Raw genomic sequence first — 13,179 nt, forward strand, 5'->3', positions numbered from 1 at the left:
CATCAACTCCATTCAGCTGGAACGGGTGCCAAGCTTATGAAACCCTCCTGCCGTGTGGTAGACTCCACAGCATGCTTCATTAGCAACCAGCCGAGCAGCTCGCCACCTCCAGCTCGCCGGCATTGCAAACAGTCTGGAGATCAGAGACCCAAACCTGGGAAGCGAAGGAGGCAAGGTTTCAAAGGCAGAGGGGGATTTAGGCAGACAATGCTGGACTCTGTAAAACCTGCCCCCAGCCTCTCTCATCCTCCCTCGTTTGAGTGAACGCAGCTGTCTGTCTTTTCTAATTCAGGGGTACAATGCTGTGGCTGGAAGTGCTAGACACGGCAGGGGCAGTCTTATTAAAAACAACATCTAATAAATTGCCAAATGCCATTTATCCTGGATAACCTCCATAGCTGAAACTCTCCATATCTACGGGGGCTGCTTTGATGTCTCCTTCTGCTCTTTCAGCCCAGATGTTGTCATAGATTTGCTGACGATGACTGCAAACAGGCTTTGAAGCGCGCTCTGGCAAGAAATACTTTCCCATCCTGCCCCAGATAGGGTCTGCTTTTCTTCCCCCTCTCACATTTTTAGTACTGAGGCCATTGGGATGAATAAAGGCTCTTTGTTCCTTTAGCCATTTCTCTGCTTGCTGATGCTTTTTTTATTTTTTGGAAACTAAGTTGAAGTGACAGCGGCAGGAGTTCAATAGATGAAATAGGTCTCAAATAGCGCAGTGACGGCCAGCGCTCGGACCACTTTCAGCTGTAAACACGGACAGTGAAAAGGCGTGGGAGCCATAAGAGCCCCAGAAATACTTTCTCCCTCTCTCTTAAGCCCCAGGAAAAAAGTAAAATAATTCTACTGAGTGAGGATATTCTCAAATTTTCTCTTTGAATGCTATGGTAATGCACTCTCTTTCGGAGGAGCTGGCGCTTTACTGTAGAAGTAGCGGATGGTCATTTGTAGGACGAGAGGGAACGGCCTCAAGCTGTGCCAGGGCAGGTTTGGGTTGGGTATTGGGAAAACTTCTTCATGGAAAGGGCTGCCAGGCCCTGGCCCAGGCTGCCCAGGGCAGGGGCTGAGTCCCCATCCCTGGAGGGATTTAAAAGCCGGGGAGATGTGGTGCCTGGGGACATGGTTTAGTGGTGGCCTTGGCAGTGCTGGGTTAGCGGTTGGATGTAGTAATCTTAAAGGTCTTTTCCAACCTAAACGAGTCGATGATTCTGTGATGCTATGGTATAGATACCATAGCCCACGAGCCCCTTCGGGCGTCTCTTGCGATTCTCCGGTCTGGAAGCAGCCTGCCCATCCGGTGGTGGATGGAGAACATCACCTCCATCATCGTTTTGACAGGTGGGAGCGGGAAGGTGACGTGCCGGGGTGCGGGCGCCGTTCCCCTGCCGCAGGGAGGCAGCAAGGCCTGGGTGCGCACCCCACTATGGACCCCATATCCCCCCCCATGGACCCCATACCCCCCCTATGGACCCCATACCGCCCCCCATCGACCCCATACCCCCCACTATGGACCCCATGCCCTCCCCTATGGACCCCATACCCCCCCCCTATGGATCCCATACCCCCCCCGGACCCCGGACCCCGCCTATGGACCCCATACCCCTCCCCATGGACCCTATACCCCGCCATGGGCCCCATACCCCCCCCCATGGACCCCATACTGGCCCTATGGTCCCTATACCCCCCCCATGGACCCCATACCCCCCCCGCGCGGCCGCGCCGCGCCCTGCAGGGGGCGCCCTCCCGCCCGCGCGCATGCGCACCCCCCCCGCGTCCCAGCCTGGCGGGCACCGCTAGGGGGCGCCCGAGCGGGGCGGGCGCCCGGCGCGTGACGCGGTACGGCGGCCGGGAGGGGCGGGGCGGCGGCGGCGGCGGCGGCGGCGATGGCGGCGGCGGAGCGGCTGGAGCGGGGCGGGCGCTGGCTGCGGGCCGGGCTGGCCGCCGGGCAGGTGCGGCGCCGGCTGCCCTGGCTGCTGCTCGCCATCGTCCTCCTCGGGTCCGCCCTTAAGGACGGTGACCTGGTGCCCGAGACGCCCATGCGGAACAAGCGGAACCCGCTCAACGTGTGAGGAGAGGCGAGGGGCGCCGGGGCGGCCGCGGCAGCGCGGGGAGGGGGGCGGCGGGCACCCGCTGGGGGGCTGAGGGGCCGGCTGGGCCCGCGGCGGGGAGCTGGGGCGGGGGGTGAAGCGATGGTTTGCGTTAGATTTCCTGGGCTGAGCGCCGCTGAGGGCTGCAGGGCTGCCAGGCTTCGGAACAGCGGGAGTTTCTTGGAAGGAGCTGGGGGTGCTGGTCGACAGCTGGCAGGGTGCCCAGGTGGCCTCGAAGGCCGACGGCGTCCAGGCTTGTATCAGGAGCAGTGTGGCCAGCAGGGCAGGGATCGTCCCCCTGCGCTGGGCACTGGTGAGGCCGCCCCTCGAGTGCTGTGCTCAGCGCTGGGCCCCTCACCCCAAGGCGGCCATGGAGGGGCTGGAGCGTGGCCAGAGCAGGGCAGCGAGGCTGGGGCAGGGGCTGGAGCCCAAGGCTGGGGAGGAGCGGCTGGGGGAGCTGGGGGGGCTCAGCCTGGAGAGGAGGAGGCTGAGGGGAGCCCTCATCGCTCTCTGCGACTGCCTGAAAGGAGGCTGGAGCCGGGGGGGTCGGTCTCTTCTCCCCAGGAACAAGCAATGGGACGAGAGGGAACGGCCTCAAGCAGGAGGGCAGGTTTGGGTTGGGTGTTAGGGAAAACTTCTTCCCGGAAAGGGCTGTCAGGCCCTGGCCCAGGCTGCCCAGGGCAGGGGCTGAGTCCCCATCCCTGGAGGGATTTAAAAGCCGGGGAGATGTGGTGCTTGGGGACATGGTTTAGTGGTGGCCTTGGCAGTGCTGGGTTAGCAGTTGGATGTAGTGATCTTAAAGGTCTTTTCCAACCAAAACGATTCTATGAATTCTGTGACTCCAATTCTATGAATTCTTGCTCAGTTTTTATTGGAAGAGGAAAAGAAGGAATTTATTTCCTTCTTTAGCTCTCAGATAATTCCTCATATTTGAGTAAACCGCTAGTTACTGAACTGATCTCAAAACAAGCTGAAGAAAGGAAGCCTTTTAGCCTCTTTTGTAAAAGCAGAGTTACTGCTGTCCTTTTCTAGTGCTTAGGCAATGATTTCACTGGCTTAGTCATTCTTTAAAACTACGTTTGAACATTTTGAAGGGCATGAGGAAGGCGATGAGCTGAGCCAGTGCACCTGTGCTTTCCCTGCTACAGATCAGAAGGTGAAGGTAAAATTGCTGTTTTCCCCTGTGACTCAGGGAATTTTGTACTTTATTGATTCGAATTTGTCGTTTGGTGACATGTGGGAGAGGAGCTGCTCGTAGTGTGATTGAAAAGAAGGATTGGCAGGAAGACTTAAGAGAGTGAAATTGATTTTACAGTAAAACCATACTACAGTCCAGTTCTCCCTTTTTAAATAGAAGAGGGTTATCTGTACTGACAGTTCCTGAGGCAATTTTTTTCCCCACAAATTACTTGCCTGCTGTTTTGCTGGCAGCAATTATGTTAACAGCCTTTTTTTGCTTTTAAGTGTCTCAATAAAATAAGCATTTTATTTTCAATTACTATTCCATGGTAGCAGCTGTAGTTGCCTCACAAATGCCACTCCTACTATAAAATTAAGAGAAGAGGAGGTGCTCCCAAAACCCTGGGCAAGGCCCTGACAGTTTTTGTTGGGGTCTTAATGAAGATGCAGAACTCTGTTCCTGCTTGGTTTTGTCTTTGATGCTGAGGTGCTGATTAAATGCTGACTGTGTTTAGCTGTAGCTCGGCCACTGACCAGAATTCTGCTGGCTCTGTTTTTCAAACCGGAATGAGGGTAACGCGGGGGCTGATAGGAAGCAAGCTGCATTGGAAGGTGCTGATGGGAGAAAGAAGATCGTAGACTATGGTCTCCTTAACTCGTTAGTAAATTCACTTTAAGATTTGAAAAGAGGACTAGTTACGCAATACTGTTTCCTGCTAAACAGGATATCGGCACATCATCAGCTGGTTTTCAAGATTCTGTAGGCATCACAGCAAAAATTTTCAAGGCAGAGAGTGAATTGGGAGAATTTGTGTATGCCAAAGGAAAGCTCTCACCAGGTGGAGGGACAGCAAAGGAACAAACACATTGCGCTGCTTCGTTTATTTTATAAGGTGATGATGGAGGAAAAGCTTCATGGGCTGACTAGGGAAAAGAGTCAGCCCTTCTGGCTGTCCTGTTCAGTATTGAGAGGCTGAGGTTGTGCAGGGCTTTGAAAACAAAGATAACTGAGATGGAGAAAGAGAGTCAGAGAAGGGGTTACTGTGGTCAGGGTGGCAGGCTAAAAATACGTCCTTTGCAGCTGCATTTTGAGTAGGGCAGAGTTGGGCGGGTTTGTAGGGTAAAAGCGATTGCGAAACTGAACTGCAAGTCTGAACGAGGGCTCTAGGTCCAAGGGAGACCGTTGAAGTCCCTGGGTGAGGAAGTATTCAGAGAGATAGGTGGAGAGAGGGTTAAGATTTTAGCTATGCTTTGCTTTGAGGGGGGGGCACAAGTGTCTAATTTAGATGGTTCTGAACACTGACCTTGAAAACCTGCTTCTTCAAGCACCGCCGCTTACTCCTGTGAAGTTTCACACATGCATGTTTCTCTTTTGGCTTCTCTCTGGCAGGTATTTTGTGAAGGTGGCTTGGGCATGGACGTTCTGGCTTCTGCTGCCCTTCATCGCGGTCACCACCTACCAGTTTGCCGAGAGCAAGTTCCTCTACGGTCCCACGAAGAGCATTTTGACCGTGCTGCGGCGTCTCAGTGCGCTGCTAGTGGGCACCGCCGTCTGGTACGTCTGCACCGGACTCTTCATGTATATCGAGAATCTCACCGGCGTGTGCTCTACCTCGGGTAAACTCAGCGAGCCTCGCCGGCCGTATGCCACCAAGCAGGAGTGCCACCAGAACAACGGCATCTGGAATGGCTTTGATATCTCAGGGCACTGTTTTCTGCTCTCGTACTGTGCTCTGATGATTGTGGAGGAAGTGGCTGTGCTGGAAGGCTTGTCCATAGACCAGAACTCTAAGCTGCGCGTTGTGATCAACGGCCTGTTTGTTTCCTTGTGTTTTCTCGCCATGATCTGGGTGTTCATGTTTCTCTGTACCGCCGTGTATTTCCATGACTTCAGTCAAAAGGTTCTCGGTGTGCTGATAGGTCTGTCAGCTTGGTACGGGACATACCGATTTTGGTACTTGAAACCCTTTTCTCCTGGACTACCTCTTCCAAGTATACCTTTGAGTTCAAAGAAATACAGCTATAGCAGATAAAATAAGCTTTAAAATTTTTGGATTTTGCTTTCAGTAATGGAGGAGTTGAATGTAGGAACGGTTGCTGTATTTCCAGCGTAAGGAACAAGGTGATGGGCTGGAGGAAACCAAATCTGTACTAGCCGATGGCTGGCAGGTGGTAATGAGCTTCTTCCTTGGGAGAAAAAAAAATGGTATTGGAAGAGGTCTGCTCTTCTTTAGGAGCTGCTGACTGGCATTCTCGGCAAAGGAATCAGAAGATGGATCTGTTTCTCTTACTAATAAACAGAGGAGCAGATCCAAGGCTGACAGAGGCCTTTGCTCTTTAAGAGCGTGACTGATCTCAGATTAATTCTCCCTCTTTCTTTTTGATTTATTTATATCAAAATATTGTGGATGATCCAAACCTCCTACTTTTTTTTTAATACTCCTATTTGTATTGCCTTACAGGAAAGCTCTAATAATGACAGCGCTGCTAAGTGTTGCAGAAATACCAATACTCGTTAGAGCAGCGTATAGCTCTGTTGTGAAACTAGAACATCTCATGTTACCAAGTCTTAAATACACTAACTTGCCACAAATGCTTCTTAGCTGTCTGCACCTTTTGCAACACAGAGAGTAAATCTGAGATGTAATGTCTTAAGCAGACCGTGACTTTAAATTCATGCCTGCCTTTGAAAAGGAAACGCCTGAAAAACAAGCCTTAACTTTCTCCTTAGGTGAAGTATCTGTAACAATACTTTGTCATTTTATTCTTGACAGAAAAAATGAAACTCCTTCCAATTTTGCTAAAAAGTCCAATATGAGAATTGGGGTTTTAATTTTTTTTAAAATCTCGTGAGTTGCACGCTTTGCAACAATGAGTACTTCGTGGTATGTCTCTTCTAGAAGAACACTGAAATTCTGGTGTTATGAACAAGTTAGCTTAACCTGCTCTTTCCTGACTAGTCTGCTTGGTAATGAATGGAACACATTGTTTATCCTAAGAGCGGCAAAGCAGTGCGCTTGAAGCAATATTTACTCTTGCTTAACCAGCAATATCAGTAAGCTGCTTAATTTTGATTGCACATAAAGCTGTGGCCACTTTTGATGTGGCTGGAAACCCACTACTTACTGAAACACTACTGTTATGTAATGAATAGGTGTGAGGTGGGATGGGTTTACTCACCATATCAGTCAGGCATTTAGCATAGTTTTTATCTTGAAAAGTTTTTTATGATTTCATAAAGGCTTATTCATGACACAGTTGCACAAAATTTGGTTGACAGTTGTAGTGATGAGCAAGACAGCCAAAAAGGTCTGTGGGCAAGGCTGTAGGTAGTGTCTGCGAATTGTAGAATTGTTTAGGTTGGAAAAGACCTTTAAGATCGTCAAGTCCAACCGTTAACCCAGCACTGCCAAGGCCACCACTAAACCATGTCCCCAAGCACCACATCTCCCCGGCTTTTAAATCCCTCCAGGGATGGGGACTCAGCCCCTGCCCTGGGCAGCCTGGGCCAGGGCCTGACAGCCCTTTCCGGGAAGAAGTTTTCCCTAACACCCAACCCAAACCTGCCCTGGCGCAGCTTGAGGCCGTTCCCTCTCGTCCCATCGCTTGTTCCTGGGGAGAAGAGACCGACCCCCCCTGGCTCCAGCCTCCTTTCAGGCAGTCGCAGAGAGCGATGAGGGCTCCCCTCAGCCTCCTCCTCTCCAGGCTGAGCCCCCCCAGCTCCCCCAGCCGCTCCTCCCCAGCCTTGGGCTCCAGCCCCTGCCCCAGCCTCGCTGCCCTGCTCTGGCCACGCTCCAGCCCCTCCATGGCCGCCTTGGGGTGCGGGGCCCAGCGCTGAGCACAGGATTCGAGGGGCGGCCTCACCAGTGCCAAGAGAGAGCGCGGACTTGATCTGTCTGTAGCATTTGACTCCAAGGCGATTATTTTGCTGAATATAGGGTATGATGCACTGTATTCTAATCTTGGCACATTTCTTCTTGCCATCTCAACAGCTCTCTTCCAGCAAGAGAGCAGTAGCATTTGCAATAAAGACAACGGTGTTAACTGCACGCTTACCGTCTGCCTCTGAGGAGAGCTGAATTCACCTGCGTGTCCACTCAGTTCCGTGGCAAGTGGGAGCTGTGCGTCCTTAGAAAGTACAAACCGCCTCTCAGAAAGAAGCTGCTTCAGGAGGTTATATATTTTCTGAAGTTCCTCCTTTTGTTTTTGCATTAAATTTCCTTTTAAGCCGACTCTTGGGAAAATTTGCACTGATTAACTCATATTGGGTTTAACTAAATTTGTTTAAACAATGCAAATTCATTTGCAGACGTTCTTTTGATGTAATGGAAGCCCGCTCCTGATAGAGTTAAGCTAGACCGCAAGCCACTTTCACCAGGAAAAAGGATTATATACCCAGAAGGTTTTCTGATTAATTTCATTGAATTTAAGTTTCTATTTTACGTTATCTTTATGTACCTTTGCTATACAGACAAAGCCTCAGAACAGAAAACGCTATTTATTTAAACCGACTGACTTGCTGAAATTATGTCCCGTTTCACAAATGTTTTGTGCCATCGCTCTATGGATATTTCTGTCCAGTTCTAACCAGTGTCATACAAACTTTTTATTATGGAATTAATGTGGGATATGGTTATTCTCAAAACTTTTATTTAAACAATGAAAGAAAACCAGTTGTAAACTTTATCGGTGTTTGTGTCTTTGGGAATCTGTTTCTGATGTCCGTGAAGATATTGCTGCTGCTCTTTGCTTCCCCGAATGATTCGGCCTCCCGGTATTTTTGTGGCTACTGAGGTGCGTGATCAAACTGACGTTGATAATTCTGCAGTGTTTGAATGGGTTAACAGAGCACAGGTTCTCAAAAGTACAAGGTATAAAAAGAAACAAAACAAAACAAGCCGTGCCTGACAAAATCAAGTTTCCTAACATGCGCCTGTTCCACCAGGCGGATTTTGTAGATACGGACAAGGTTGCTCATTGAGGCAAGGTGAAAGCCGAATCCATTGAAACATATGGGGAAACTCCCGTGGGCTGTAACGCTGGTTATGAGTTTGGAAATCCTGGCGTACGTTCCTTTCTCGGCACCCGGAGACCACGAGCCAGCCGTTGGCTTAGAGGGCTCCCTCGTGCTCCAGACCTTTGCTTTGCGCTTTTTGACTCTATTAAGTCTGTGCTTCCTTGCACTTAACTGGAAACTGAAGGTGGCAAATTTTCTGTTCACGTATTTGCCATCACCTTTATCTGATGTCCTTCCCTCTCCCAAGTACGCTTTCATCATTAAAATAAAAATGCGGCCTCTCTAGGACAAATTTGCCGCCAAAGAGAAACAGTGCTGTGAGCAGCTGGATTTGATGTCCTGTGCCAAAGGCACAAATCACCAGGGATTATTAATTTGTTTCAAGGTTTTTTAAAAAGTGTAACATTTTAAAGGTAAATTTTCGTAGTTTGTAGTGAATTCCAACAGATGGCAACTGTATTCACAAGAAACACTTGGTCTTTTTCCTTTTTTTTTTGCTTTTCTGCATTAAAGTATTCCTCTTGTTCCTGCAGAACTGTCTGTCGGTGTCTGTAGAATTATTTAGGGAATTTTTATCTCCAGCATCTTCCTAGCACATTACTTATTTCGCCGTACGTTTGCTAATTTTTCATTGCCTGTGTCTGTCTGGCCGACTTTGCGGGCTCTGTATCGCGGCACTTTGACAGAAGCAGCGTTTGGCCTGACCGGCGTGGCCGGGGCGGTTCTTGGGCATGGCGTCTTCAGCATTTTCCTCGGCTGGGGCCGGCGAGAAAGGGAGGCTCAGCTACGGCACGGCGGGAAGAGGAACCGGATTAGCGTTCAGTTCACTCTTCCCTCACCTGGGACTCTTTCAGGTGTTTGCATCACTGGAGGCAAGATCAGGCAAACAGGAAAGTTGAGATCTTTCCTAAGAGCCATCTGACCGTTTCAGACTTTAAACATATCTGAACCCGGGGTTTGATTCTTCCTCAAAGTCTTGGTTCAGAGCCGACGTGTTCCGCTGGAGCTAAATGGCGTTCTGGGTTTGCCGGTTTGTTTGCGTGTGCTGAAACTTGGGTCGTGGAGCGGCTGCAAAAAAAGAATCCCGTTCTTGTGTTTGACGCGTGGCAATTCGTGACAAAGTGGGAAACGCCCAGTGGTGCCCTGTGGTGCACTTTAATGGCAAAAACTGGAGGGGCTGCTGTGATATATTCGATGTTTTGGAAAATCGGGCTTTAGTTGTGAACACAAGTCACTTTCCTTAGTGAACTAATATCTGGTTTTTTCACCATAGCTTAAAGCAGACCCCTGCAGCTCTCTGACATCGGCCTTTTCCAGCTCTTTCCCTTTGGTCACCCTGTGTTTATCTCCGTTCGCTCAGAAACCTGTTCCCTGGGATTATTTCTTTTCATGGCTTCTTCTCTCTTCCTGGAACGCAGAGTGGTAATAAATGCTCTTTACCTCTGCTAGATGCGTGCTTTTTCTGTATTTTGCCTTCCCCTCTTTTAAGTATTTTGCCAAAGCTTAAGATGAAAGGAATTAATCCTAGCAAAAAAGGCTGTTGTGACCCTGAACTCGGAATTGACCGTTGGTAAAGGATCCGTCACTGTGGTGGGGTTCACCTGGAGAAAAGGACACAATTTATTGAAGCAGAACTATGCCTGATGCGCTCGAACCATGGACGGAAGGAGAAGGTAACGTGAGAGGGCTTTGTCCTCTTCTCAGGGCGCGAGCACTGCTGCTCCTGTAAAAAGTAGTTTCACCCGGGTGTTTAGTAGGAAATCGTGCGTTAATTTGGATGTGGGAAGGGTACCTTAGGGCTTAAGCAAAGTATACGATGAGAACACAGAGTTTCCAAGTTGGGAGAGCAGAAATGGAAATGACAGTCAGGATTGAGTGCGGTCCCTGAAATTTCAGGCAATTACATAGTAACGTTTAGTCCGAAAGACTTTTTTTTTTCTTTTTTAAACTGCCCTCTGGCCATCACAAAACAGAAGCAGTGCCACGTGCCTCGTAACAAGCTAAACAACTTCTCCACAAAGCTTTGGCACTCCAATATGGCACAGAAAATCAGTAGGGGAAGAGCTTTAGCAGGGTTTCAGGAGAGCTGAGTGTCGAGGGAAAGAAGTAGTCGGAAAAATGCCCTTTCTCAATCGAGCTGTTCCTGACAGCGTATCCAGTGGCAGGAGATCTGCAGTCGGACTCTGGATCTCTCTAGCGGTGGAGGGCTGGGGAAAGACAAGCGTGGAACAAAAGTAAATGCAAATGATGATTATTTTTCGTCTCATCTCTCTGAAGCCTTTTTCCACGTCCAGTCTAGGCTCGATTTGCAGTTTGAGGTCATGTGTTCCCTCAGTCATGCAATTTAATGTATTTAATCTGTGGGAAGCGTGGTTGATGTCAGAGCAATAAATAGGCATATCCTCAACGTAAATGTCAGCTCTCTTCTGACACCTCTTCCCTGGATCTGTGGGGACCGGGGAGAAGAGCAGTGCCAAGAGGTTACATGCGGCGTGACCGTAGCAGTGACAGGCTTAATGTCATGGCTCGGTGCTGGAGAACAATCAGCTAAATAGGTTGTGGCTCAAAATAATTGACTGTGATGGAGACAGCTGTGCAAAATTAATTGAAAATAAAGATGATACTAAGCCCTCAAAGCCTGTTAGCCTTATATAGCCCTATATTCTAGAGCCCAAGGCTGGGGAGGAGCGGCTGGGGGTGCTCAGCCTGGAGAAGAGGAGGCTGAGGGGAGCCCTCATCACTCTCTGCAACTGCCTGAAAGGAGGCTGGAGCCGGGGGGGGTCGGTCTCTTCTCCCCAGGAACAAGCGATGGGACGAGAGGGAACGGCCTCAAGCTGCGCCAGGGCAGGTTTGGGTTGGGTATTAGGGAAAACTTCTTCCCGGAAAGGGCTGTCAGGCCCTGGCCCAGGCTGCCCAGGGCAGGGGCTGAGTCCCCATCCCTGGAGGGATTTAAAAGCTGGGCAGATGTGGTGCTTGGGGACATGGTTTAGTGGTGGGCTTGGCAGTGCTGAGTTAACGGTTGGACTTGATGATCTTAAAAGGTCCTTTCCAACCTAAAGGATTCTATGATTCTATGTTTCTATCCAAATGTGTGAATTGTTGCACCCAAACCCAGCAGGATTGTGCTGATTCGGGCACTCGGGGGCTGCCCTCCGTGTTTTGCGGATGATGGAAGTGAGCACGGATTTAATATGTCCTTGACAGCATCATTCTAGACCACAGCTCTTCCCAGCCCCGTGCACTGTTGCTCCAGCTTTGCCATAGCCTGACCTAACTGGTTTGGTTTTTAGAAGAATAGGCATGATAGAGGTTTGAGGTTTTTAAGAATGTATTATTATTTTTTTTCTGTTGATTGTCACGATTTTGAAGTTGAGAGGCAGGGAAAACGATGCCAGGGTGCTTTTTGGTTTATTTTGTTTGCTGGGGATTTGGTTGGTTGGTTGGTTTGGTTTTTGTTTTTTTGCTTGTGGCCAAGAATCCTCCCCGTTGCTGTCTGTAGTGCTTGGCTCCGAGGGCATGGAATGGAAAGAAATTGCTTTTGGTAAGCAAAAATAGAAGAGCGTTCCAGGAGGCTTGCAGCGGAGTGACATGACCTTGCGATGTAAGGAGCATGTGCAAATCAGCGCTTAACTATGCAGAATACTTAGTTCTAAGTCAAGACGTGCCTGCAGCATTAGAAAGCGCCCTCAAACCTGGTTACACTCTGTTCTGATTGCGAAGTAGCTTTATTTGGATAACTCTCCTGGAGCTAAAAAGGATTTAGGTCGCGGGAGAGATGAGGTGCTGCTAGGGAAGGGCTGAGACAGGAGGCAAGGAAAGTAGGGGGTTGGAGAGTGTTATTTTTAAAGAAAGGCTTTAAAGCTGTTTTTTAAAGCCTTAAAGGCTTTTTTAAGCTGTCATCGGTCTGTGCTGTTACGAGCTTTTTAGCGACACTATCTCCTTCGTTTCTTAGCAGTTCTTTCTCAGAAGGTGGAACTGGGAGGTGCTGTGTCCACTGATGCGGAGTTTCACGGCCCCGGGGCTCCTGGCAGCAGAAACGTCTCTGGAAACGGTGGGGTGTCCCTGGCTGCCTGCAGCAGGAGGGTGAAGTCGGGGGAGCCCAGGAGGGAGGAAGGGGGTAGGGCAGGAGAGAGGGGGGAAGAAAAAAAGAGCGGAAAGTAGATCACGGTGCTGCGGAGAAAGACAAAAAAGGAGGATAAAACTAGCGTGAGCTCCCGAGGAGTGGGTGGGGGTTGGCGCTTTGCTCGTCGATGCTCTTCAGCATCAAAGTTGCATGGAAATAGAAAGCATCTGCTTTGGCACCGGGCTCTGCTGCCTGCAGGTAGAGCCTTGGCCTGCGGCACGCGGGTTACTGCAGTCCGCAGCCGCAGCGATAGGCATCTGTGTTCTGACAAAGCAATTGTGCATCTAAATTATTTATGGCATATGTGGTATTCTTTCTTTCACTGTGAGGCATTTAAAGCAGACGGTTTTCTCTCTGTGTAATCCCGCAGAGGAAAGCCTGTAAAATGGAGGGTAAAAGACGATGGTAGTAAATATGTCATTTGGAAATCAGCATGAGGGGAAAAACAGGAAAATTGTTTGTCGTGAGTGCACTTTATCTGAGAATACAAGTTCCAGTGTTTTTTTTTTCACTACTGCTTAAAACCTTAGATTCAGTATTAGAAACGGCTTGGTCTGAAACCTCTCTGATTTCTCACCGAGGCCATGCTTTAGGAAGTGCTTCAGGGGTACGAAATCTGTCCCTGTTCACAACGTGCTTACGCAGATGCTTTCATTCCCATTCGTAGCTGTGGGTTTGAGCTTCTGCCTGGGCGCAGGCTGCTGCTCGCGGGCTGGGGACTTTCCTCCGTCTCACCGAGGCAGAAGGAGCTTTTCTACAGACTTGCGTAG

General features: G+C 49.6%; 1 protein-coding gene across 1 annotated transcript; it reads left to right on the forward strand.

Annotated features, from left to right (window-relative positions):
* The first annotated feature begins 1,871 nt into the window (after window positions 1–1,871).
* Window positions 1,872–7,953, forward strand: FITM2 (fat storage inducing transmembrane protein 2). Its single transcript, XM_087749897.1, has 2 exons — window positions 1,872–2,068; window positions 4,660–7,953. The coding sequence occupies exons 1-2, from the start codon at window positions 1,887–1,889 to the stop codon at window positions 5,300–5,302; spliced, it is 825 nt and encodes a 274-aa protein (XP_087606023.1). The 5' UTR covers window positions 1,872–1,886; the 3' UTR covers window positions 5,303–7,953.
* The last annotated feature ends 5,226 nt before the right edge of the window (window positions 7,954–13,179 follow it).

This window comes from Nipponia nippon, unplaced genomic scaffold (genome assembly GCF_047370975.1).
Source record: "Nipponia nippon isolate SJK-2023a ecotype South Korea unplaced genomic scaffold, ASM4737097v1 scaffold_13, whole genome shotgun sequence".
Taxonomy (NCBI): Eukaryota; Metazoa; Chordata; class Aves; order Pelecaniformes; family Threskiornithidae; genus Nipponia; species Nipponia nippon.